The following is a 27,972-nucleotide window of genomic DNA, read 5'->3' on the forward strand; positions in this document are numbered from 1 at the left end:
CCGCTACACTGTACAAACCAAAAAAAAAAAGTGTAAAATTGATGGTAAAAAAAAGACAGTTGTGGTTGCCAGAATTTTACCTTAAAATACGGTAGCAACATTTTAGTTTTTTAGTTTTTTTTTTTTACTTAAATGTGTATTTAAATACTGTTATTTAATTAACTGATATAATTTTAATATACCAACCTATTGAAATCTGTTTTGTACATTTGTAATACACCGATAAATTCATATGATGAACCAAAACACATCATGAGTAGCATTTAAATATTATTATATAGAAAGTGCACAGTGTCATTTATACAAAGACTAAACACCATCTTGTTAACGGACACAGTTTAATTTCCCATTTGCTTTGTCATGTCATAAATAATAAACACTTAAGTACTATAGTCACATTTTAGCTGAGCTCCCATACATTTTTTAAAGAGAATTATGGGCCATTATTCAAAGCATAAATCATAAGATATGTCCAACCTGTCATGGACATATTACTGTTAAATACATTTTCATCACAATATTAATATGCGGTTATTTGTTTACTTTCAAATTATAAAAACATAAAAGATTTTATGTAAACCATGTGTTTTTAAAGAAACTCACACAATTCATACGCGTTTTTCTTATTTGGAGAAAACTTTGACATTTTGGATGCAGTTTATTTTATTGTTATTTTCGCATGTTTATTATTTGCAGATGTGAAATGTAACGCAGGGAATTATGGGAATGTCAATTTAAAGTTATTCACTGTAAATTAAGTTCTTTTTCACTTCCAAAAACAGTATGTTACCGTAAAATTACATGTAATGTCCAATACATTTTTTCACCAAGTGAACATATATTAGGGGAACTTTCCGTTAACCATTTAACAGGTTTTTACTGTAGATTTGTACAGTCTTTTACCGTTAAAACCACAGTAATTTTTTCCATTGTACTGTACTCAATGTTCAATCTGTTTTGGTGTTTGTTTGTGTGAATGTGTGGTCGTTTGGCAGTGAGGTGTCGTGTAAGACGCTGGAAGGCATGGACGGACTCAAGAGGCTGTTGTTTCAGGTCACTTGCTCCATGAAGGACGCCAGCAGCCCTGCAAGCTGTCGAAAACTAGTGGGAAGACTGGTTAGTGTTAGTTAAGACTGTATGTTTAGCATGAATCACAATTGTTTCTGTGAGGTAAGATGGAAAAACTGAAGTGAAATACTGTTGCTCCACCTCAAATCTTCAGTATGCTTTTTTATTTATACATTAATCAGGGTTTTTTAATTATCCAAATTAACTTAAAATGAAGAAAAGCATGAGTGTGAGGAGACTATGCTGCAGTAGTAGGTGAATTATCCCTTGTATTTAGCTCTTTTTGGTGTTTTATACAGATCCCCAAAAGTTACCTGACCCTTCAGGAGGCCATAAAAGCAGAACGTGTGAGGAGAGATGAAGCCGATGAGGTTCAGTACCTGACGGACTCAGAACTGGAGCAGATCATCGAGCAGAGTCCCGCCAGCGATATCAAAGATTATGAGGATCTGCAGACAGGTAGCGCAAAAAGAAATATTTATGAAATAGTTTTTTTAATTTTATTTTTATAAAAATGTATTTCTAAATAAAATGTAAATAATCTATATTAAATATTTTTAAATGCATATTAATATTTTTGTCCTTGTCAATTTTAACGGTTTAAAATATTTTGCACAAATATTTATTTATATATTTATTTACTATATGTATGTAATAGGATCTGCAGACAAGTGGTGCATAACTTACTATGAAAATAATACCAAACATTACTTTATTTGTATTCTTAACTTATTTATTTTAAACTAATATTGAGGATTATTTAATTATTTGTAAGTTAGTTTTTGTTTGTTTGTTTAATAGGGCTTGCAGAGATGGTGTGCATAACCTATTATAAAATTTATGTAGTGTGTGTGTGTGTGTGACCCTGACCACAAAAGCAGTCATAATTCACTGGAGTAAATTTCAAGCAAAAGCCAAAAATACATTGTATGGGTCAAAATTATAGATTTTTCTTTTATGCAAAAAATCATTAGGATATTACGTAAAGATCATGTTCCAAAAATATATTTTGTAAATTTCCTACCATAAATATATCAAAACTTCATTTTTTTATTAGTAGTATAGATTGCTAAGGACTTCATTTCGACAACTTTAAAGGTGATTTTCCTTAATATTTAAATTTATTTTTGCCTTTTCACATTCCAGATTTCAAAATAGTTGTATCTCAGCCAAATATTGTCCTATCATAACAAACCATACATCAATAGAAAGCTTATTTATTAATTTCAATAAAAAATTTGTGGTCCATGGTCACACATGTACTGTATATGTATGAAGTATTGAATTTATTAGATTTTTAAATTTAGTTAAAAGAATAATTGCTTGAATATATATATATATATATATATATATATATATATATATATATATATATATATATATATATATATATATAATATTCAAACTTAAAGATTTTTTAATATATTTTTCTAGTGTAAAACTTTACTGAATTTAGTTTTAATGTGTAATGTCATTTATAAAATTCGAAGCAAGTAGAAATCTAAGTCCTAATATGCAGTTGTTTTTGTTGTTTTTAATCATCCATTACTTTAGTTATGTAATCATTGATAATGTTTTATATCTGTGCATCCCTAGTGTATTTCATTCCCAGTTCCTCACATTACAGTTGCTGTAATCTGATGTATTTCCAAGTGGAACAGGATTCAGTGGGATGAGCTGTTTTTTTTTTGTGAATCACACAGCGATCAGTTTCCTCATCGAGACCGGCACTATACTGCATTTCTCAGACACCAGTCATGGCTTGTGTAAGCTCTACTTCCTGGACGCCGTGTGGTTGTCCGAGTGTTTGGAGCGGATCATCAACCTGAGGGGTTCGCGCTCGGTCGCTCGTAACGGGGTCATCAAGGCCGAGGACCTGCGCATGCTGCTGGTGGGCACCGGCTTCACCCAGCAAACAGAAGAACAGTACTTCCAGTTCCTAGCCAAGTTCGAGATCGCTCTGCCAGTCGCAAGCAGCAGGTAAAAACTACAGCTTTCTGTTCTTTGTAACGTCAATATATTTCTTAATTGGTGCTGTCAAACAATTAATTTTTTATAATATATAAAATAAATATAAAAATATGAATAAATATACACTGCGCGCGCACACATTATGTAAACAAAAACTTTTATTTGGATGTGATTAACCACCTGTCTTGGACGTGTATTTCAAGTCAGTTGTTATCATATGTAATGCTTGACTCAAGCCTGCAGTCTTCCATACCTGATTTTCCCAAATGAGTTCTTTCTTCTGTTCATAGTTATCTGTTGCCCCACCTTTTGCCCCCCAAACCTGCTCTGGACATCCACGGCTTTCGGCACCAGAGCAACAACGCCATCCAGCGGCATTTCAAGATGAGCTTCGTTCCTGCGGGATTCTGGGAGCGTTTTATAGCCAGGATGCTAATCAGTTTGAACCAGATGGACGTGCAGGTAAACACACACCCTGAGATGATAACCTAACCGAGCAATAAAGTCAGAATTGCAGTCATTGCAAGCTTAGAATTAGAGGCCACACGCTGACAATGCTTCAGGCTGCGAGTCTACAGCAGCCTGTGAAACAACATGGTGAGATGCTTTGCAAGCTTTTGCAATCTAATTTCCCCAAAATATTTTCTAATGCATAAGGCTGTTAGGGGAAAATCTTATAGCCATTTTTCTGATCTTATTTATTTGTTCGGTTTTTTTTTTGGTTAACAAAATAATTATTTTCTTTGTAAAAATCATGTATTTATGATAAGGACAAGGTTTTATAGTAGTAAATTCTATATTATATTAAATTATTATAATAATTATTTTTGTTAATGGTGATATTTAAAATTGTTATAATATTTTATTATACATTTTTTTAGTTTTTAATAAATAATACTAGTGATATAATACAAATATAAAATAATAGTCATAATAGTATGACTATAAAATCATATTATTATATATAAAAATAATTGATTATATTGTATTATAAATAAAAATCAACAATACATATTTTTGTGATTTATTTAGTGTGACTATTATTATTATATTATATTATATTATATTATATTATATTATATTATATTATATTATATTATATTATATTATATTATATTATATTATATTATATTATATTATATAAAATCTAATCAAATCAATGAATTCCAATGACTGGATGCCATACAGGAAGTGAGAGGGTATCAAATCAAACAACTTCCGCTGTTTGATATGAATCTGGCTACAAATCATTGTACAAGCCCAGTTTGGTGACAGCGCCACCTACTGGCCAGAGCGTGAACATTTTTGTCGCAAAAACCATTTATTTCTGAGGTCCCAGTTGTGCAATTTTGGACCAGTTTTTGTTTCACTTTTTCCTCTTTCAGTGTTGGTTGAAACGTCACCAAAATTGGTTCAGGTCAGACACAAACAAAGACAAAACGAAACGAATACAATTACTGAATTTTTTTTCTTCAGAAAAGCCTGAACAGTCTTGCCTGTCAATGACACCAAAAAGGAAGTTAGTCATTACCTTGGCAAATCGTTTGCGTATTGGCACAAAGTTTTTCTTTGTATCAACGCCACATTGCCCTGAGAACATCATGCACATTTCTAGTGCCATCTACTGGTCAAAAGTTATAAACCAGACAAATCTGCTCAGTGAGTCATTCAGTGTCCCATTGGAGTTTGGCCATGTAGCTGCCACTTGCTATTTTTATTTAGTTCTCAGGTGAAAGTGTTTTTATAGCTGATCAAAGTTCACATTTCTGGATTGTTTCAGTCGACTGATACTGATGACTGTCTTTGTAATTTTTCGTAATAGGCATTTGAGACCAAAAAGCCCATGAAGAACCAGAGGAGCCGCAGTACGGTGATCTACAGCTTTGCGGGGAACCAGCAGCGCAATCGCTGCAGCACTTTCCGCGTCCGGCGCAGTCAGACCATCTACTGGAAAGAAGGGCTGCTGGTCACCTTTGACGGCGGATACCTGAGGTTAGAAAGGGTTTGTTTTTATTTCTGAGAAATGTTGGTATTTAATGAATAAATGTATTTATCAACATTTTCCTTTGCTTCTTAATTCACCCATTGTCGTTAGTTAGCTAAAACTGTGTTTTTGTTATTTATATATAAAAATACAAAATATTAGATGAAAAACTTCCATTTAAATTAAAAATAGATATGTCGCTTTGACAGATGGCAGAAATAAAGTAATAAAAGTGAAAAAAGGGTTATCTTCTTTGAACTATTACAAAGTCACAGGATTCAGCTGTTCATTTGGCGATCAGTTTTCAACAACAGACTAAAAAAACAACTAAATATTACTAAATAAACAATAAGCAGTATTAATTGATGATAAACAATTTATAAATATAAATGAATTACTGTTTTATGGCATTTCTGAGAAAATGCATGAATATTTATATTGAGTCTTGTTAAAAGGCTGAAAAATGAGTAAATTAATGAATTTATGATTAATAATAATACAAATAATAATAAGAATAATAATCCATTAAAAATTAACTGAATAGATTTTAAAAAGCACATAACAAAATTACTAAAATTGTAATGAAAACTGAAAATATAAAAATAGAACTAATTCAAATATTACAAAAGCAATTACTACCGTATTTTTCGGACTATAAGTCGCATCAGTCCAAAAATATGTCATGATGAGGGAAAAAAAACATAAGTCGCACTGGACTATAAGTCGCATTTATTAAGAACCAAGAGAAAACATTACCGTCTCAAGCCCCGAGAGGGCGCTCTATACTGCTCAGTGTAGACTACAGGAGCACTGAGCAGCATCTCTGGCAGCATAGAGCGCCCTCTGGCGGCTGGAGACGGTAATGTTTTCTCTTAGTTCATTTCTCTTGGTTCATGTCAAATTAATTTTGATAAGTCGCACCTGACTATAAGTCGCAGGACCAGCCAAACTATGAAAAAAAGTGCGACTTATAGTCCGGCAAATACGGTACAAGAAAAAAAAATGACTCTGTTTTTCATCCACAGCATCGAGTCGTCCGACCTGAACTGGAAAAAGAAGAAAAGCGGGGGCATCAAGATTATCTGCCAGTCAGAGACGAGGGATTTCTCAGCAATGGCTTTCATCACAGATCACATTAATGCTCTCATAGAGCAGTGGTTTCCTGGTGAGGATATTATTCTGAATCAATACTGATATCTGGTGTATTAAATATGGGTGTAATACAGACATTCCCAGTGCATGCATGAACTGATCAAACATTTACCTTCAATGCACTGCAAATCGCTTTGGAGCAAATCACCTGTAAAATGTATAAAATGGCAGCAGCAACAATAGGATACAACACAGGCAGAGATTACTTTTATTAATAATAATTCTTCCATGAATATATCTTGAGTATTTTTATTGCAACTTGCAACATTAATACAGAATGGTGTGTGTCTGTGTGTGTGATTATCTAAATTGTTGGTTGAAATTAAAATGTTAACTAAGCAAGGCAAAATTTCTCAGTTAATATTGTTTATTTAGTTTGTTACCTGATGCACTAAAATAACTGAAATAAAAAGACATATATAAATAAATATAAAACTATAAAAAATGCACAACAAAATTACAAAAAAATTGACTAAAAAAAAAAAAAAAACCAACAGAGGTCCAACAGAAATCAAAATGATTAAAATCATGTCATCAAGAGTGATAATATCTGGACAAACATCCTAAACCTGTCACTGTAGGGTATTAATGTGGACATGCAGCTGTTTGTTTTCTGCGCGGCGTTAATGTTGCACTGTGTGTCAGTGCAGAGCTGTTTCCCAGTATTAACACGCTGTCAGTCACAACACAGGTGCAGCACAAACACACGCTGAACTCTATAGATGGCCTCATGAGTCAGACTGTAGTTTATACAGCAGCTCTGATTGACTCATTAGTCCAGATGAAGCCTGTTAATTACAGCAGACGCATCAGCACACACCTGCTCCATTCAGCTGTTACACATGTGACACTCAGCTCAGAGGTTTGTGGGTAAACAAACTCACTGCTTTGTGCGATTATTAACACATGCATGTGATGCTGATTGAATGCGTGTTCTAATCAGCCTTTGGAAACACTGAACATACACACAATATTTTTGTATTTGCTCAGAAATTATTTAAAAGGTTTACTTATCCATTTACTTATTTATTTTTAAATGTTTATAATTTAAAGATTTATTTATTTTTCAACCTTTTTGACAACACAATTTACAGCAGGATATTTATGTATTTGCTCAGGAATGGCCTGAAAGCGTGATTTGTGTATTTATTTATTCGTTTTTAATAGTTTATTATTATTATTTCTGTTATTAATATTATAGCTTTATTTTATTTCTCAGCACTCAGTATACATCTTACTTATCAATTTGCTCAGAAATAACTTAAATTTGTGATTTATTAATTGTATTATTATTATTATTATGATTATAGATTTGTTTTTATTCAGCCTTCTGACAACACTGAATATACAGTTTTGATATTTATGTAATTAAGGAGTGGCTTAAAAGGGTGATTTGTGTATATTTGTTTGTTATTATTATATATTGTATATTTTTTTTATTTTTCAGCACTTGATATACATCTTAGTTATTCATTTGCTCAGAAATTACTTAAATTAATGATTTATGTATTTTTATCATAGTTTTTATATTTATTTTTCAGCTTTTTGACAACAGAATATACATCTCAATATTTATCTATTTGCTCAGGAAGTGCTTGCTTTTTAATTGTTGTAGTTGTTTATTTTTCAGCCTTTTGACAACACTGTGTGTCTTCATGTATTTATGTGTGTATTATAAAAAAATAATTCTTTGTTTGCTATTACTATTAATTTATCAATTGTTTATTCTATTCTGGAACCATAATTTCAGCCGAACAGCTATTGTAGAAAAAGTGGATTCAGTTCAGTTTTTAAATCTATCGAGCCATTTTCATTTAAGCCTTGGTTAATGTATTTTAATATAAAGATGATCATCTGTGTAGATGTTTATAATAACATGCACATGCTGCTCTCTCCCGTTCCAGCGCTGACGGGCAGTGAGAGTGACGGCTCTCGTCTCATTGAGCAGTATGCGCCTTGTCCGTACTGCAGCTCTGGACCCCGGCTGTCCGACCCACTGCCTCTGTCCAACTCCAGCCACAGCACCGTCCACTACTTCAACATGGAGGACTGTGTGCTGGCAGCTGTGGACAAGGAGCACATCAGCTGCCCCAACCACCCCAAACAGCCCGTCCCGCTACAGGAGCTGGTGCCTGAGCTCTTCATGACTGACTTCCCTTCACGGTATGACAACAGTTAGGCTTTTAACCTTCTAATGTATTTTATTCTACTTGTTTCTGTATGAAATGGTTTGTACAAAGTGAACAAAAAAAATCTAAATCACAGACTTAAAATATATATACATATATTAGATGCAGTAGAAATGAGAGTTGCTAAAATGTGGAAAATTTCCAGTAAATTTAGGAGATATTCCAGAAAAGTTTTTTTTTTTTTTCTGGACATTTTCCAACCCTTTGCAACCCTAGTAGTAATCTTTTGTTTGCATCTAGTTCCAATTAAAAAGAAAAAAAAAAAAACTTTATTTCATCCTACCAATTTCTAGATTAAATGGTTTAATGTGACGCAAGAACCAGCAAAAAAATAATTAAATAAAACACCAAACATCACAGGATTCATCAAATTCAATTCTAAAGCTGATGTAATTGTGGTTTTCCCCCCAAAATGGTGTAATATCCTGGAGGCGCCTGCGCGATCACTTGCATTTTTCTTATAACAGTGGAAACAACTTGAAATATGTCATTATTTTTGCTCATAAATGTAAGAGTAGCACATCATTCGGAACTGCAAAGGGTTACAATGTCAGCAAAACGTACTTTTTTTAGAAAACAAACAGGATGCACTTTCTTCTGTCTCTCTGAACGGGAGCGCTTCACAAAAATAAACTGAAACTCCGCAAATACTTGCCTCACAGACATGATAAATATATCTAGAAAGTAGTGCTGAGTGGTAAGACCAAAAAATTTATATCATGGTATTCTTTAAAATTATACTGGTTTCATGGTGTATGATTGTTTTTTTTTCATACATATAATTCCAAACAGTCAATAATCGACAGGTGCTTGGAAATGCTGTTTTGCACTCATTTATTGACGAGTCATATCATCAATATAAGACAAATAAACCTTTTTTTTTTCTTTTTTTTTACTTTAAAACGAAATTATTCAAATCGAAAACAAAAATTCTTACGTTATGTAATCAGTAAAGATGCATTCCTCAAGGCACCTCCAAAGAGATGATCGCGTTAGGATCGTCAACTTCATCTTTGTGACACTGACGCAGAAAGCTGTAGTTTATTCTTATATAATTAAAATATCTCCTTACTGTTTCCCCCCGACTCATTAATGGTAATTACTTTCACTGGGTCACCGTCCAAGCCGCTCTTGACCGTCGCTGTAGCATGGTCTCATGTTGTTTCCACCAGAACAGAAAACCCATTTCATCACCATAATAATTGATGGATATCTACAATAAGGAGGAAGCCTATAACAAACCCGATGCCCGGCCCACGTCTGAGCTATGGCGAGAAAATTGTCCTGAAGCCATAAATAAGTCGGGGCCATCGTAAGCAGTGTCGGTTTTGTCTTAAAAGAGCAGTTTCCAAACCAAATTCAAATCCTTCAGTGATGTGATATGTTCTCTGTGTGTACAGTTGCAGCTTGTAAGCTACTTATTATTACTAAAACAAATGTGACCCTCGAGCACAAAACCTTACAAAACATCTTAAGTAGCACTGGTTTATTTGTAGCAATAGCCAATAAAACATTGTATGGGACAAAATTATCCATTTTTCTTTTATGCCAAAATTAGAAAAATTAGAATTTGCAATTAGATTAAATATTTATTTATAATTATAATTCTATTATAATGAAAATTAATTACTAATACTATTATTACCAGTGCTACAATTTGTATTTGGTATACGTTTAGTTTTTTTATATATATAATGAAAGAACAAATAAACTAATAAAAATGAAAAATGTAGCTCAAACATAAAAAAATTAGCTCATTCATTCAGTATATAAATAATATAAAAAACTAACACTGATTTCAGACTTAACAGATATTTGTGTATATCAATAATCTCATCTTTTGAATAATCATTTATGAAGTATTTGCTGTCTTATCCAAAAACAGCCATTCTTTCATTATTATAAAGATTGACTTTTGTTTTTAAAAATGTTAAGCTGTTTTTACTCTGTTAAAAGTATCGCCTATTTGTTATGGAACATAATATTTTTTGGTTTGCATTCATCAAGGTACAAATCAGAAAATAAATCAAATTAGACTGACTGTATTATCCAAAAATAGGCATGAATATCATGATGATTAAACCTAATGCTAAATTTCCAGGGAAAATAACTATATTGTGTTTCTTCAAAGAGAAAGTTGAAAAGTCACGATTTGCGAGTAAAGCTGTTTAGCTTGACCTTATTAGTATTTCCAAACTGTATTAAGAACATGTTCCAGTAATTCTTTTTTTTTTCATCCTTACTGAAATCAAACCTTGCAAGTGACTGGTTTTGCTAAACTAATGACTCGATAGTCAGCACAAAAATACATAACACACACAAATATTATTATATTATATTATTATTATTATATTATTTATATATATATTTTTTTAAATCAAGGCGAGGCAAGTTTATTTATATAGCACATTTCATACACAATGGTAATTTAAAGTGCTTTACATAAAATAAATAAAATAATTTAAAATAAATCACAACAATTAAAACAAGGAATTAAAAAATTCAGAAAATATTATTTAAAATTGATTTAAAAGGTTTAAAAAGAATTTAAAATGGTTAAGTTTTAAATTCAAGTTAAGAATTAAACATGTTATCTATTTATATGCTCAGATTGTTTATATACAAGTGTGATATATATATATTAGGGGTGTAACGGTTCACAAAATTCACGGTTCGGTTCGATACGATACACTGATGTCACGGTTCGGTTCGGTTCGGTTCGATACGTTTTAGATACAGCAAAATGTAAAAACATCTCAACTTTTCAGAATGCCGCAAGCGCACCGCGGGTCATGTGACAAGAACCAACCAATCAGCTTCATCCTTTCCCGTAACAACGTTGAGAGCTCAGCCAAGATGAAGGAACAGCTGATCATAGTTGTATATGGATTGCAATTTTGAAATAAATTCAGTAGCAGAGCTACTGCAAGCGATTTTTAGAGCTGCAAATCCATTTATCCTTCGCTGAAATTTCCGCGTCTCATGGAGAGAGCACGTCATTGTTGCTTAGCAAAGACAGACGCCTCAGGAGAAAGACGCGCTTAGCGTTTTCCATGCGTTTTTAGGCACGATATGTGAACGGCCCCTAAGGCGCTCGCTCACTCAGCACGCGCTGAAGGCTCGTTGCAAAATGTCTAATGCATTTAACAGACCAGAAATATAAGATCTGGTGTTTGGGTTGGATTCCCTGTAAGCTATAGTGTCTAAATGCTGCAGGGATAGTTTGCTGCGTGCATGTTTCTCCTTTTTTTCGTCTTTTCCCAGATAGTACTGACGCATATATCCCAGATATTCCCGCTGTTTTTTTTTGTTTTTTTTTTTTGTAATCCCGCTGGTGTACCCTGTCATGTTGCAGATGCGACATACCGTTGTTTATTTATCCACCACTCTCTTGCCATCACCATTATAGCTTAAAGGGAATCCAAAGTGCACCCAAACACCAGACCTGTTGGTTATTGGAGGATCTTCTCATTTCTAGTCTGTTAAACGCATTGGCTATTTTGCAACGAGCCTTCAGCGTGTACTGAGTGAGCGAGCGCCTGCTGAGTAGCCTAACATAAACATATAAGATGGTGTTTTTTTCTTCTTCGGGAGTGTCAGGGGCGTTGCCTGTTACGTTGTTTGGGTTATTGGGCTACCTTGTTGAACGCATATCATTATATTTCTTTCTCTCTCTTTTTTTTTTTTTTTCTCAAATATAATTAATTACTCCGACGAACCGTTCGGTATACATAATGCGTACCGCGTACCGAACCGAAAGCGTCGTACCGAACGGTTCAATACGAATACGCGTATCGTTACACCCCTAATATATATATATATATATATATACTTTAAAATGTATATAATTAATAATTTCTGTAGTTTTTCTTTTTGAAATAATGAATAAAGCATATGTACAATATTATAATATAAATATTAATATATATATATATATATATATATATATATATATATATATATATATATATAAATATTAATATATATATATATATATATATATATATATATATATATATATATATATATATATATATATATATATATATATAAATATTAATATATATATATATATATATATATATATATATATATATATATATATATATATATATATACATATATACATATATACATACACACACACACATGTTTGTTTTTGTGAAAAGTGGGGACATCCCATAGGTGTAATGTTTTTTATAATGTAGAAACTGTATATTCTATCGCCTTTGACCAAACCCTACATTCTCCAACTTTGTACATTTTTACTTTCTCAAAAAAGCTCATTCTGTATGATTTATAAGCGTTTTGAAAAATGGGGACATGGGTTATGTCCTCATAAGTCACCCTCTCCTTGTAATACCTGTGTCATACCCATGTCATTATACAGAGTTGTGTCCTGATATGTCACAAAAACATGCCCACACACACACACAACAATATATGTTCAGTTTTTTCATGTAATTTTATTCTATTTCAGGTTTATATGAGTTCAATCAAAATGTTTTCACATTTTTTGCTAACAATGGCTGCACTGTCTGGCATCACAGTGTAAACCTTTTCAGATTATGAAACACTCGAGTTGAAAACAAAGGATTTACATGAGCTTCATCCCAACAGCCGTGTGACCCGGGGACATCTTTAATTATACAGGAGGGATGAATGATTTTACCAATTATTTATATGATTATGCAAACAGCATAATCCTCTTGGCTTGATTCCTTATAAATGAGTGTTTTTCCTGTTAATATCTTTGGCTCAAGTTTGTTTCACACACCCATAAAGAAGTGGTGAGGAAGGAGAGCACTGAAAGCATCTGTGTGTGCGATCAGCCATCGGAGGCGGTTCAAAGCACATGACAGATGAAATGACGTTCCCATATGGAGCTTTAATGGGAATGATTAGGAGTGACGGCTGACTAGATGGACTCGTTTTGCTTTGACATACTATGGCTTTGATTCACAGCAGCCACAAGAATGGAGCTGGAAAGAGAGAACAAATCTTTCGGCTATCTTGTCAGAAGTCAGAAAGCATGTTTAGGTTGGGGTCGCTGAGAGAGTTTTTATTTTTTATTTTTTTAGAAGTGTCTAATGATTGTATTTATATACGTAATATACACAGTACATGTACATTTTTCTAAACTGAGACTTATCATCTGAATAAATAAGTTTTACATTGATGTATGGTTTATTAGGATGGGACAATATTTGGCCGAGATACAACTATTTGAAAATCTGGAATCTGAGGGTGCAAAAAAAAATCGAAATATTGAGAAAATCACCTTTTAAAGTTGTTCAAATGAATTATTAGCAATGCATATTTCTAATCAAACATTAAGTTTTTATATATTTATGGTAAGAAACTTACAAAATATCTTCATGGAACATGATCTTCACTGAATATCCTTTGGCATAAAACAAAAAAATCTATCATTTTGACCCATAGAATGTATTGTTGGCTATTGCTACAAATATACCTCAGCGACTTAAGACTGGTTTTGGATGTGATTAATCATTTGACAACACTAATATATATATAATCTTTTTTTTTTTTTTTTTCTAGCTGTAATTTATTTTTGTCTCAATTCTAGTTTTAGTAATTTTGGTACTTAAACATTTATTTGAATTGACCTAATTATACATTTAATACATTTGATCATTTATAAATACATGTAATTTATTTTTGTCATATATAATAAATTATAATTGTTTGCATTTAATTTTCATTGAAGCCTCTTCTGCTGACCAAGGCTGCATTTCCAGTCTTCAGTGTCATAAGCAATCATTCTAATATGCTGATTTATTATCAATGCTGGAAACAGTGGTGATGCTTAATGTGTTATTTTTTTGGATTTTTCATTAGTATTTGATTAATACAAAAAAGTTAAAAAGAACAGCATTTATTCAAAATGGAAATCCTACGTAATATGAGTCACACACAAACATAGTCATGTGTTCAGAGCATCTGTATGTGTGCGTTTCAGTTTGTTCCTGTTGAAGAGTGACCTGCAGTGGAGTGAAGATGCAGCAGATATCCTGGGACAGGGTGGCAGCGGCACCATCATCTACAGAGCCAAATACAGAAGCCATCCGGTGGCCATTAAACGCTTCCACTTCAAGAAATGCAAACAGCAGTCACTCAACAGCAGCACAGGTTCGTCACGCTCCTCTACTGCCCCTGCACTTCCTCCCAAACCAGCCTCTGTTATCTTTATATATCGTTGACCGCACTGGATCCGCTCGATGAGTGATCGGAGAGTCAGAGGCGATCGGTCGGTGTTCCTGCAGCCACATGTAAGGTCAGAGGTCAAAGCGCTGTCGTTCTACTCAAGTCTCGCAGTGGCTCTGACTTGATGGAATTTCCTGTTAACAGAGAAACATTAATCCTCACTGGATTTCTCCCGCTGTGCGTCTTTCTCCGATCCAAAACCTACTGAGCTGCAGAATTTAATGAGACTTGTGCTAAAATACCCCAGTGAGGAAAATTAATTCAAGAAAATTAATGTTATCGTCTTACACAGTTGCACAGTCTTATAAGTCAAAAATTATGATATTATACCCCCCAAAAATTAATAATAAATAAATAAGTGTAGAGATTGCCAAAGCAACCAATGGGACGAAAGTCCTGAATTCTGTTCTTTCAAATACATTTAAAATACTTTTTTTAAACTTTTTTTTTATACATGGATAATGGCAGTGCTTCGCAAGCTAGCGTCGACCTGCACATGCTTTTGAAAAACATAATAATAATAGCAATAATAATAAACATTATTATTATGTCTATACATTTATGGATGGATGGAGGGAAGGATAGATCGATAATCCAATAAAAAAAGAATGAATGAATAAGAAAATAAATAAAAGTGATTAAAATATAGAATGAAATATGGTAATGTGCCGGTTTAATGTCCGTTTTGAGTGCTATGAACATTAGACTTTATAAGCTGTGGTTTTACAGCAGCACATCCCATCGTAATGATTTTCTCTTGAGCTGTGTCACGCTCTGCTAGTTTCTGCCTTCCTCTGCCTTCCTCTGACCTTGACGGCCTCGCAACTCTTCTGTCTGCTTCCTTGATCCTGCAAACATCTCCCAACTATTTCTAAAGCGCAGTCTGTGTCATAATTCATACTGCCAGTGAGAGAGAGGGCTGCAGAGCCTCACATCAGTCTGCTTCGTTTGCAGGATTGACTATTTCTCTGTCATCTGCATTCACTGCTGTTTGAATTGGCTTCTCAGCAGTTCCTGGTTTCACGTCTCCGCTTATTTATTCCCCTAACGCACATTCTAGAGCTTTCTTTACTATAAAGACGGCTACTAAATCAAGACATTTACTTTTGGCACAAAGTGCATCTTCCTCATGAATTCCAGATGTTTCTTGTTCAAAGATTGCGGTGTTTTGTTGAGAGCAGTCATGTACTGGTGGTTTATGGTCTGTAAAGCCATGCCCTATGGTAACTAACGGCAACAGCAGCATGCATCTGCCCTTTAGAAGCTTCTAGAAACCTCATTTAGCTTTTGTTCTAAATAAAAATTATTAATATTATTATATATGCAGTACTGTGTTTACTGTACTTAAAACATAATAGTCAATGCTTTTGAGCTTCTGGCAACAAATAAATAAAATTAAAATATGTGAATAAAATATTTCATGAAACAGTTTATTTATTTGCTGAATAAAAAAATATAAAATAATTTTTGTATTTTTTTGTTTTTGTTTTTGTTGTTTTTGAGTATTAACTATTATGGTATGCAATAATATTTTGTTTTCCTTTTTCTTTCCTTTTCCATATTTGCTACTGTATAATAAAAAATAGGCCAGAGGTGGTTTTTGTATATGGATTGATTTCTCTGGATGTGTCCGCCAGCACAAACTGTGAGGTTAAAAGAGCAATGGTCAAGGATTAGGCTTTACGTAACACAGACTGACCGCTCTCATTAAGCACTGTAATAAAAAACAAAAAAAAACATCCAGCCCGAGACCTCAAAGAGGAAACCCGTGACTGTTTCCTGACCTGAAAATAAATGTTCTGATTTACAGCTGCAGGGTTTCTACTGGCTCAGGTTACTCACATGTACTAAAACAGAGCTGGTCTGGGGTCAGCGGCTGCTGCTGTAAACTCTTAATGAGCACCGCTGCAGCTCTTGTCCCGCTGCGTCACACATTACCCAAAAAACTTTGTTTCATGACACAACAGCAGTTTGAAATAATATGCAGGAGTCTGAATGCTTCTGAAAGGCGTTTAATGTGCTTTTAGGGATCCAGGACACTAAAATAAAGACTGTTTGCACCGTACAGACATGATTTACGATCCTCTGGCTGAAAGACCACCAGGCTTTAGTGATTTCCGCTCAAATTCAAAAGCTGACTCCTGGAGAAACAAGGTCTGCTACTTCAGGCCAGTTTTCACTGACAGCGTTACCTAGTCAAATAAATCATGATCTATACTCACGTCAGTGTGTTTGGGTTTTCACCATGTGTTTCTTTCAAAGTAGGCCATGGTGCTTTATGACATCTTCACTATATGTTCTCCTGCTCCAAAACAAACTATGTTCTATGTCTGTCTGTCTGTCTTTCTATGTCTGTCTGCCTCTGTCTGTCTATCGGTCTATCTCGGTCTATCTCTGTCTGTCTCTGTCTGTCTCTGTCTGTCTGTCTTTCTATACGTCTATCTGTTTATCTCTGTCTGTCAGTCTTTCTATGTCTGTCTGTCTGTCTTTTTATGTCTGTATGCCTGTGTCTGTCTTTCTCTATCTGTCTATTTCTGGCTGTCTGTCTCTGTATCTCTATCTGTCTGTCTGTCTGATTCTGTCTATCTCTGTTTGTCTCTATCTGTCTGTCTGTCTGTCTGTCTGATTCTTTCTGTCTGTCTCTATCTGTCTGTCCGTCTGATTATGTCTGTCTGTATCTATCTATCTGTCTGTCTGTCTCTGTCTGTCTGTGTCTGATTCTGTCTGTCTCTGTCTGTCTCTGTCTGTCTGTTTGTCTGTAGCTTTGTTATACAGAAAATACCATGGTATTAATGTTTTTATTTATTTTTTTATCATTGTTGCTTTTGGACTTGTACCAATACCTTTTGGGCAGCGCAGACATACATTGACGTTATGGCTGTACCATGTTCGAACTCAAGGACCTTTCCAGATCCATCTCCCACTTTACTTACTGTCAATTCTGATCTGTCCTGTCACAATAAAAGCAAAACATGCCAAAAAAAAACCTGAATGAACTTCAGATATGGTCACCGCTAAAGTAAATAATGTGATGAATTGTCACAATGAAACTGTAATTTACCAATACAGAGGTTGTTGTAGATTCACATGCTGATGTGAGTGTATGAATGTGATTGTGTTTGCACTCATTATGGATTATTATTCCATGACCTGAGGTGAGAGTCTGAGCCGCTTTCTTCAGGCCTGCAGCTCAGTAACAGCATGTTGAATTGGTCTCTTCACAGACACCATGATGAAGCACCTGCAGTCGATGGACGCGGCTCGCAGCTTCTCAGAGTTTCGTCAGGAGGCCAGCATGCTCCATTCCCTGCAGCACCCGTGTATCGTGGCTCTGGTGGGCATCAGCATCCACCCGCTCTGCTTCGCCCTGCAGCTGGCACCGCTGGGCAGCCTCAACACCATCCTCGAGGAGCGAGCCAAAGGTGTCAGCATGGGAATTAGTCTGTATTTACATAAAATATAACAGCAGTAATGATCAGGCAACTATATACTCTAATTTATTATATATAACTACATGTTTTTTATTTGAAAAGTAAAATAATGTTTAAAAATATTAGAGATTTTAAGAAAAACCTTTGTGTTTCATTATTAATGTTGTACAGTAGCAAATATAAATAACAATACAAAATATATATACAGAGAAAGAGAGAAAGATAAAAGTTCAAGTATTCATTAAATATTCATATCCATTTTATTTATTTAGCAAAAGAGTGTGTGTGTGTGTGTGTGTGTGTGTGTGTGTGTTTGCATATAGGCATTTTTCTTTTCTGTATAAGAATTACTTTTTGTTAATTTAGCAAATAATTTGCTGTTCTTTAGCTCTCCATCACTTTTATATCTTTTTCAGAGAATAATGATCATTTGGCATCATACAATTATATATATATATTTTTTTTTTTTTGGCATGAAGATTTGGACTTTTAAGTGCATCAGACTTGTGAACAAACATTTAAACCCTTAATAATACTCTAATAAAACACACAAATACTCTCATCATTTACTCACCCTAGTGTCATAAACATCATAAAAGCGGTCTCTTCTGACTTCATACGATGGGTTTGTGTGAGAAACAGTCTGAAGTTCACGTCTGTCTTTTTTGGCTGATGCTCCTCAGGCTCTCTGTTTGTTCCGCTGGGTCACATGCTCACCTTCAAAGTGGCCTATCAGATCGTGACAGGCCTGGCGTATCTGCACAAGAAGAACATCATCTTCTGTGACCTCAAGTCCGACAACATCCTGGTGTGGTCTCTGGAGCTGGAGGAGTCCATCAACGTCAAGCTGTCCGACTACGGCATCTCGCGCCAGTCCTTCCACGAGGGAGCGCTGGGGGTCGAGGGCACCCCCGGGTACCAGGCTCCCGAGATCCGGCCCGGCATCGTCTATGATGAGAAGGTTCGTACCCATCTGATTGGCTGCCCCAGCAGCTTTAGTGTGACCGCAAAGTTCAACTCAAGCTGAGTTCAGATTAAAAGGATGAATGCTTTGTCTTTACACTCCTGTCAGAAAGCAATGTTAATAAGACTAGTTAATGCAAAGTACTGTTAAAGATGTAGAAATATCCTCATGGGAATTATGCTGTTATGTATAAACAATATTAATTAATATTTTAAATTAGCTTTCATTTTTTTATATAAAGTTTTTGTGTTTATCATGTACTTTTATTTTTTCATGTATTTTTGTTTTCTGTTAGTATTTTAAAAAAATATATTAAGTTTTCATTTATTTTTATATTAGCTTTATTTCAGTCACTGAAAATATTTTGTAATTGTTTTGGCTACCATTTATGCTTATAAGTTTTAGTCATATTTTTAGGTTTCACTGAGTGAAAATGACTTCAGTAATAGTTTTAGTCGCCAAAATATTGATGCTATCCAGAATTTTATTATATGCGTATAACTGTGTATGAGTGTTTTTTTGTGTGTATCCAGTGTTACTTTAGTATTTTTTATATATTATAATATTATTTACTAGTATTTACATGTAGCTATTATTATGATTTTTTTTTTAATTTTAATTTAATTATTAGAAATATTATGTTTTTATCATTATTATTTATATTAGCTTTAATTTATTTATTATTTATTTTAATTTATGTTTTAGTCATTTTAATTCTTCAACTTTGAGTTATTTGTCAAGGCAACGTTTCTAATTTTCAATTAATTTAGTTTTTCCATCTATTTATATTTGTATGAGTAGTTGTCAATTTACAACACTTGGCTATCCAGTGTTTTCTTGTACTCCTGTAAATAACTGTGCATTAGTGTCAGCTGATCCTGATTTCTGCTTGTTTTTCCATACTGAGGCACAAGTTGAATTGACGTGCAGTATTCAACAGCATCTGTCAATAGAGCTTAACTTGTTTTGCACCCAGAACGCACCTTTCATCGGTCTGTCCAGTCCAAGTAGTGAATCTGAGAGGCGTCTGGAGAACGCTTCGGACAGGGTTTCTTTGAGATTGCCTCTCCACATCCAGGGATTTCCCTTCAAAGACAGATTTGAGATCCAGTAAGGCTTTTAGGGCAGTTCAGGAGGCTGATTTGTTTTCCAGCTCGCTTTGCTGAGTTTGCGTGGATCACATCCAGCAGAACAGAATTAAATCTATTACCATGTTTTCAGTGGAGTTTATGATCATGTTTCCACAACTTCCATGCAGCGTCACAGGAGAACGACAGATGTTTCAGATGTTGTAGTACGCAGGACAGTTTATCCTCCCAATTCAAATCCTGGAATTGTTTCAGATTTTTTTTCGATTTGATTGTTCTTTTTAGGTCTGGATTGGCTTCTTTCCGAATATAGTTTTTGAGTGGAAATTTGTAGAATCTGTAGAAACATGTTGTTTTTCAGTGACTGATAAAAATGCACCCAATGCACCTTGACTTTCTGCAATCGACAACACAAGAGCTTGTGATTTTCACAAAGACTTTCCAGTTTTGTGTCGTATGTGCATCTAACAGTAAGTAGGTGGACTGTGGGCGACTGTAGTGCCGTCTGAAACTGACAATCTTTCACAAAAGTTAATGGAAAAATGTTTGTTAAAACTGTATGTACAGTATAATTAAGTGCGTGTATGTGTATGTGTTTTTTATTATTTATTTATTTGTTGTTTTTGTACTTTTTGTCAGACCAGACCAGACCTGAAAATTCTGAATATTTTATTTACATTGAAATTGTTATCCTGATAAATTAATAAATAATTGTAATGGGGAAAACCTGTGTGAAATTTAAACTGAGTTTGGGCATTTCACCTGCAAATATATATATATATATATATATATATATATATATATATATATATATATATATATATATAAGGAAATACAGATATCATTATTATGATTATATTATTTGCAATCAGTAAAAAGGTGATAAACTCAGAATTGGCTCAAGGAAGACCCTCCAACTTAATCTGAATGGCAAGATGATGAAAATATGATATTAGTTGTTTAGGCTAATTTAATAATGAATATCTGGAAGTATTATATATATATATCTCAAATGTGAAAGGTTGTGTCCATATAATTTAGTTGGCCTAAGGAAAAAATATTATATATATGTGTGTGTGTGCGTGTGTGTGTGTGTGTGTGTGTGTGTGTGCTCTCGGACGTTTTTGTTTCACGGAAGACAAAGACATACAGGTCCTTGAATATAAATCAACAGGATTAATTTAGTGGCATTTCTCAGAGGCATTTTAATTAATTAGTGATTAATGTCATTACTAATCGAATCATTAGCGTAATAGCCTTTTAACGGGAGATATCTGGACTCAGGAAAGACTGAGGGTAAAGAGTCTCTGTAGATCCTCTGTGTGTGTGTGTATGTGTGTGTGTGTGTTTGTGTCTCAAATACAAACTATTTCCTGCTCTTTCACATGCCTGCTCTGTGACGTCATTTCAGGCTACCGAAACTGAAGCGAAATGTGGAAATTTGTCTTTTTTTTCTTTGTGTTGGCAAAGCTGACTGCCCTAAAAATACAGTCCCGGATTGGCACGCCTCTCGTCAGAGCACATGTCCATTTATAGAAATGACCTAGAAAGACATTTAATAGAAATACGTCTGGCGAAACTTCATTCTTTCTTTTGTTAACTCATCCTTTGCTTTTCCATCTGTCCTCCCTTCTGGCCTCACATTTCACCATCGCCATAAAGTCTGGGCCACATTCTCACTGCAAAAAAATATTTTCTTAATCAGTAAGTGGCTGCCAGTAGGAACTTAATATTAAGTTAATTTTAGAGAGAAAACTACCTACTATTCATTTTGGCTAGTTATAATGTCATTTACTTTTTTTTTGGTTTTTATTTTATTTATTTTTTTAAGCTGAGTAAATAAATTCTGTTGAATAAAAATGTTATATTGCATTCATTTTTATTTGGGATAAAAAAAGAGTTTCAAAAGAAAAATCACTACAAATTATTAACCATTATTCAATCTAGATACATTTACATTAGGAGTATAATGTTTAATAAATAAACTATACTAAAACTTAAAAACAAGATTTTTTTAATTATTTGATATGTTTGTCACATTTTTCTTAAATTATTGAAATAATTCTAATAAAGTAAAAAAAATCTGTTGTAGAAAAAGTTTAGCATAAAAGTTGTTGTTGTTTTTACTGGGAGAAAAAAAAATCTGATTATTGAAATGAATTTGGTCTATTAAAGTTTTGTTTTTTGAAAAATGGATGACAATTTGTGCTTTAAAAAGCACTAAGAAAGACAGTTTTTTTTCTTGTTGTTGCATAAACTGACTTAATTTTCATGCATTTTGCTGGAAAAAAATATTTATTTTTCTTCTCAAGTAAATGTATTTTGATTTTAATTTTTTTTATTATTATATTTGTATTAGAAAACAGGAGAAAAATACTAAGGAAGTGATTTTTTTTGCAGTGTTGTAGATTTTTCCTCACATGAGTTGCACACGCAGATGGATGAGACCAGATCTTTATTGTTTTCATTTATTAGATTATGTCACAGCCAGAATATAAAGTGAAATACCCAGCTCGGCTTGTGGAGATCTAGTTTGCCCGGCGAGACAAGGAATTGCATTGTGTGAATGGTCCGCCTGAGACTGTTTAACAACATTATAGTGGGTTGCTGTTAGATGACTCTGTCGTGTATGTGTGTTTCAGGTGGACATGTTCTCTTACGGCATGGTCCTGTATGAGCTGCTGTCCGGCCGTAGACCGTGCATGGGTCAGCACCAGCTGCAGATTGCTAAGAAGCTGTCCAAGGGGCTCAGACCGGCGCTGGGCAGCCCAGAGGAAGTGCAGTTTCACTGTCTGCAGGCGCTGATGCAGGAGTGCTGGGACACCAAACCAGAGAAGGTACAACACACGCCTGACTTTCATAAACAAGCATTCGCAATTCTTTTCCATAAAGCTAAATTCAACTTCGTCACACCATTATTGGTTGCTGTTGCAACCAGGATTAATTAAATTGATAAAAAGTTACCTTTAAAAAAAGCTTGTTTCTTGTTTCTAAATAGCTTGTTTCTCAAGCAGCAAATCAGCATATTATGATAGTTTCTGAAGGATCATGTGACCCTGAAGACTCGAGTAATGATGCTGAAAATTCAGCTTTGACTCGCATGAATAAATTACATTTTAAAATATATTCAGATAGAAAACAGTTATTTTAAAATGTTAATAATATTTCAGAATTTTCCTACTTTGTATTTTTAATCAAATAAATGCAGCCTTGGTGAGCAGAATGACATTCATAAAAAAGTCATGCCATCTCCAAACTTTTGAACTGTAGTGTACAGTATTGCCTCAGTGTATGTTAAAATAGAGGTAATCCAGAGACAAAATAGTCACTTAGGCACGTTTTAGCTGCAGACGTTGTGAAATAAAGCATGTGTCTAATACTGTCCTGTGCTGCGGTGGCTGTAGCGTCCCCTGGCCGCTCCGCTCATGAGACGGATGCAGGATCCCAGCTTTGCTTGTCTCAAGTACCTGCTCCCCTGCCAGGAACACAGCCAGCTCTTCTTGTCCCCGCTGCAGGGACACAACGCTGTCTTCTGGGATGGAGACAAAGACGACAGGTGCGCTTGCATGCTCACATGGCTTTATTAATATGATTTAGCTTTCATTTTTATATTTTCTTTTTTAAATTTTATTTTAGGGTTATTTTTATATTTCATATATTAATATTGTATAAATATTTATTTTTTAGTTCAGCTTTATTTTTAGTATTTTAGTACTTCAACCTCAAAGATTTATCGCCATTTCACATTTTTTATGTTTTTAAATTTTTATTTTAACTTACTTTCAGTTAACTAAAATTAATTTGAATGCCATATTTATTTACTAGTTTAATTAACTTTATTAATGTATTTACCTTTTTTTAGTTTTGTGTTGTTGTTTTTTTACTTTATTTTCATTATTATTTTCAGTTTTAGTTTTTGTACATTTTGGTACTTTAACCAAACTTATTTCAGCAGCATTTCTTTTTTTTGTAAGTAATTTTTTTTATTAATTTTTTTTCTTTTATGCTTCATTTCAGTTTAACGCCATATCTATGTATTCGTTTTATTAATATTTTGAATTAACTTGATTTTTTTTTAATTAAATGCTTAGTAATTCTTTTTTTTTTTTCTTCTTTTCTTTTTTTTAATTAGTTTTAATTCCATTTCATGGCCACATTTATTTACAGCTTTAAGTTAAATTATTAGATTTCTTTGCATGTGATACGCATGTGCCTGTGACTCCTTAAAATGCTGTCTATGTAGGCAGCTCACTAGTTTTTGGAACAGATCCCGAGTCTTTTCAATAATGAAGCCAAAAGGCCAAAGAAAATGAAGTATCTCAGAGTACCAGCTAGGTTTGCACTTTTACAGAAATCACAAGCCCGTAATCACCCCTTTCACTTCATTTCCCTCATTTAAACGCTCTCCAGTTTTTCTATTTACTGCTAGTTGCTCCTCTTCAGACCTCTGGCTCACTCATATAAACACCCTCATTAAAATCATTCAGGAATTCATTTTTCCATCTTCCCTTGACGCTCTCAAGCCTCCTTTAAAAAAAGACTCATTTGAATATTCATGAGCATGTATGTAAGAGCTCATTATTATGCACGACGGCCCACCACCAGGCTGATAAATGCCCAGTGATCTACAGCCAGGCTCATCTGATCATCGGCCGCTTTGTTTGCTTGCACTCGATCCTACAAGACGCTTCGACGAAACGCTCTGCTTTTATCTCTCGGCGCAGGTGTTTGCAATTACCAGCGATGCCCATCGTCCTACTGGGTCTGTTAATACTTCATCACCAGCACCACTATGAAGATACAGTAATATTAGCATTAATCATTATATTAGCTAGTGCCTCCTACCTAGTGCCTAAAGACGTAAGTGCTTACAACGAAAACAGTATGCTTTGGAATAGCTTTGGAATAGTTAAGGAACCGCGGGAAACGTTTTTTTTATTCTGATTTTCCATAATTGTAAAATTATAGTGTATTATGTAATGTATGTAATGAAATATATCATAGACATAACTGTTTAGACATTTTAATTTTTGAGAGCAAAATATTAAGATTTCATATAAACAATGTTCAATATTCTTTCATACAAATATCCTGTAAAAAAAAAAAAAAGAACAATGTTTTATAGGATCCACAAAAAGTTTAAGCATCTGTTTTCACTGCAGACTGGAGTAATGATGCTGAAAATTCCACTTTAATTCACAGGAAAAAATTACATTTTAAAATATATTCCAGTAGAAAACAGTTATTTTAAATTGGAAAAATATTACACTGTATTACTTTTTTTACAGTATTTTTGATTAAATGTAGCTTTGATGTGCATTTTCATTTTTATAAATTTTTCTTGTTTTCTTGTCTTTTCTTTTCTTTCTTTTTTAATCTAAATTTTCAGTTAACAACAAAAAAATATATATATTAATGCCATATTTATGTAATAATTAATATTGTGAATTAGCTTTTAATTTTAATATTTTGGGTGTGTTATATACATGTATAGTTTTTAATGTTTTTTCTTTTTTTTGCTTTATTTTTAATTTCATTTTGAGTACTTAATCTTAAACATTTTATTTCAGGCAATATTTCCAATTTCTGTAAGTTTTTTTTTGGGGGGGGAGGGGGGTAGAAATTGATGTTTGTGGGTGTTGTGTAGTGGGTGCATGTAGAAAAAAAAAATCCTTATCCTGTAATCCATGAAACTGACTGGTTAAAAGAGAGGAAACCGTGCTGGAACCAGCCTGACCAGGTTTAAAATGGATTTAGCTGGTTTCACTTGATCTCTCATCTTTATGAAGCGGCCTGACCAGCTAAAAGTGCCAAAAAGAGCCTAAAATGAAAGGACTGAGAGACCAAACTAATGTTTTTCTGGTCCTTATTGGTTTAAATTGGTCACCAGCGAACTGGTGTTTAGCTGAAAAGTGCCCACAACCCCTAAAAGTGCCCTAACGCCTTTAGTGAGGCTTTCTAACCATTCCAGGAGACAAAGCTAATTCCAGCTGGTTTAAGCTATTTTCTTTTCAGCAGGGAAGCAAACAAGACATCAAATAATTGGCACAAAGCAGGCAGTAAAAGCTGGATGTGGGATTTGCAATCTAATGGCCCCCTTGATCATCGGACGGCCTACCAGCAGTATCCTGTAAATTATATTTTAAGTACATTAGTGTGAGGTCGTCCCGGATCACTTTATCACCACAGTCTTTATTTGTCCAAGTATGACGTTGCCAATTTGATTATTGTGACTTCATAAGCCAAAGGGAAAAAACTGCAAGCACAATAAACAGCTCGCTGGGGTATCTGGATCAGAAGCGTCCGTGGTTTGTGACGGATTGAATCATTTGGGGGCTGTCACAGCGCACCGTCAGATAAATGACTCTGTGTTCAAGTAATGAATCACTGTTCAGCAAATGAATTAGCAGAAAATATAAACCTGCAAACCGGCCCACACTGACTGCCGCATAACAGCGTAATGTGTAATAAATGTTTAGATTAAAGACTCGTCATAAATCATACGCTGCTCTGAAATCATTTGGCTCTGTACCACACGCTGTGTTTGTACAAAAGAACAAAACAGCCAGGAGGAACAATACTTGTGTGTATTAGTGGCGTCAAGCCTCATTATTACTGTTAAAAGTAATATTTCTAGGACTCAATTTTAGTTTTATATTTTAATTGCGTTTTTAGTACTTTTTATGATTTTCTCCATTTAATTAGTGTTTTTTAATTATTATTGTTATTTCCGGTTTTGTTTTTATTTTCAGTTTGTAATTTCAGTGCTTCAGTTTATGCTTATTTAATTTTGGTGTCATTTCTAATTAAAATGAGTTTTTAATCAAACCCTTAGAAAAACATCACTCTCATTTTCTCCACATTTGTATTTTATTCATATTTAGGTTTAATTTTATTTCAAGACAATTTTTTGTTTTGTTTTAAAGTCTAATATTTATATTATTTCAGCCTATATTTGCATAAATGTATTTAATTGTTTTATTTTTGCTTAACAATAATAACCCCAAGAAAAGCACCACTCACAATTTTCTTCTTTTTCTTTCTTTAAAATTTTTTATTTATTTATTATTATTACTTTTTATTTAAGTTTTAGTCTTTATTTATTTCCAGTTTGGTTTGTAAATTTAGTGCTTTGACTTAAACCTCGGTTAAAAATTTCAGTTAGTTGACAAAGCAATATTTCTACATTTTGTTTAGTTTCAAGTTTCTAACATTCAACATTTAAGTTTTTAAAAGACTTATTTTTATATTTATTCATTTATTTATTTTCAGCTTTTTTTTTTTCATTTACAAAAATGTTTTTAAAAGTTTTAGTAATCATAATAGCACAGAAAAATAGTATCACTTAGATTGGATTTCATAACTACTGTGTCCCACAGGCACATAATTTATGTTTGTGTGTGTGTGTGTGTGTGTGTGTGTGTCCTGCAGGAATTACACAGTGGTAAACTTGGCCAAGGGGCAGGTTGAGGTGAAGCGGATGTTGTGTCCAGGAACACGTCTGAGCTGTCAAATGAAGATGGAGAACAGTTTGTGGACGGCCACTGAGGTACTTTGAGCTGTCAGTCCCAACATTATCAGAAAAACACAACTAATGTATAAACGCCGAGAGCGTTCACTTCTCACAATAGATTGTTGTAACTCCGTGTCAAACCAAAAAACTTTGTTGCACAAGTTTTGTGTGTAATTTATCCACCATTAGCAGAATAGCAGAAATAATGACCATTTTCAGACAGGTTTCCTGATCAAACAGATGTCCGTGCTCCCAAACTCAAAAATGGAGGTTTTGATGAGGTTTCATCATGTATACACTACCGTTCAAAAGTTTGGTGTCGTCTATTATTTTTAGGGATGCATTAAATTTGAAAGAAATGTCAGTAAAGACAATTATAATATT

The 27,972-nt window shown here is 33.8% G+C and overlaps 1 protein-coding gene across 2 annotated transcripts in view; it reads left to right on the forward strand.

The window, feature by feature from the left end:
• Positions 1-27,972, forward strand: part of lrrk1 (leucine-rich repeat kinase 1) — a 78,570-nt gene that overhangs the window by 39,325 nt on the left and 11,273 nt on the right. For both annotated transcript variants that reach the window (XM_052561048.1, XM_052561049.1), the window contains 13 exons: positions 996-1,116; positions 1,368-1,527; positions 2,772-3,048; positions 3,330-3,501; positions 4,862-5,031; positions 6,049-6,188; positions 8,080-8,338; positions 14,348-14,517; positions 17,817-18,014; positions 18,707-18,984; positions 22,718-22,912; positions 23,480-23,631; positions 27,507-27,624. In XM_052561048.1, coding sequence (XP_052417008.1) covers positions 996-1,116; positions 1,368-1,527; positions 2,772-3,048; positions 3,330-3,501; positions 4,862-5,031; positions 6,049-6,188; positions 8,080-8,338; positions 14,348-14,517; positions 17,817-18,014; positions 18,707-18,984; positions 22,718-22,912; positions 23,480-23,631; positions 27,507-27,624 — 2,410 coding nt within the window. The remainder of the gene's footprint in view (positions 1-995; positions 1,117-1,367; positions 1,528-2,771; positions 3,049-3,329; positions 3,502-4,861; positions 5,032-6,048; positions 6,189-8,079; positions 8,339-14,347; positions 14,518-17,816; positions 18,015-18,706; positions 18,985-22,717; positions 22,913-23,479; positions 23,632-27,506; positions 27,625-27,972) is intronic.

This window comes from Carassius gibelio, chromosome B7 (genome assembly GCF_023724105.1).
Source record: "Carassius gibelio isolate Cgi1373 ecotype wild population from Czech Republic chromosome B7, carGib1.2-hapl.c, whole genome shotgun sequence".
Classification (NCBI taxonomy): Eukaryota; Metazoa; Chordata; class Actinopteri; order Cypriniformes; family Cyprinidae; genus Carassius; species Carassius gibelio.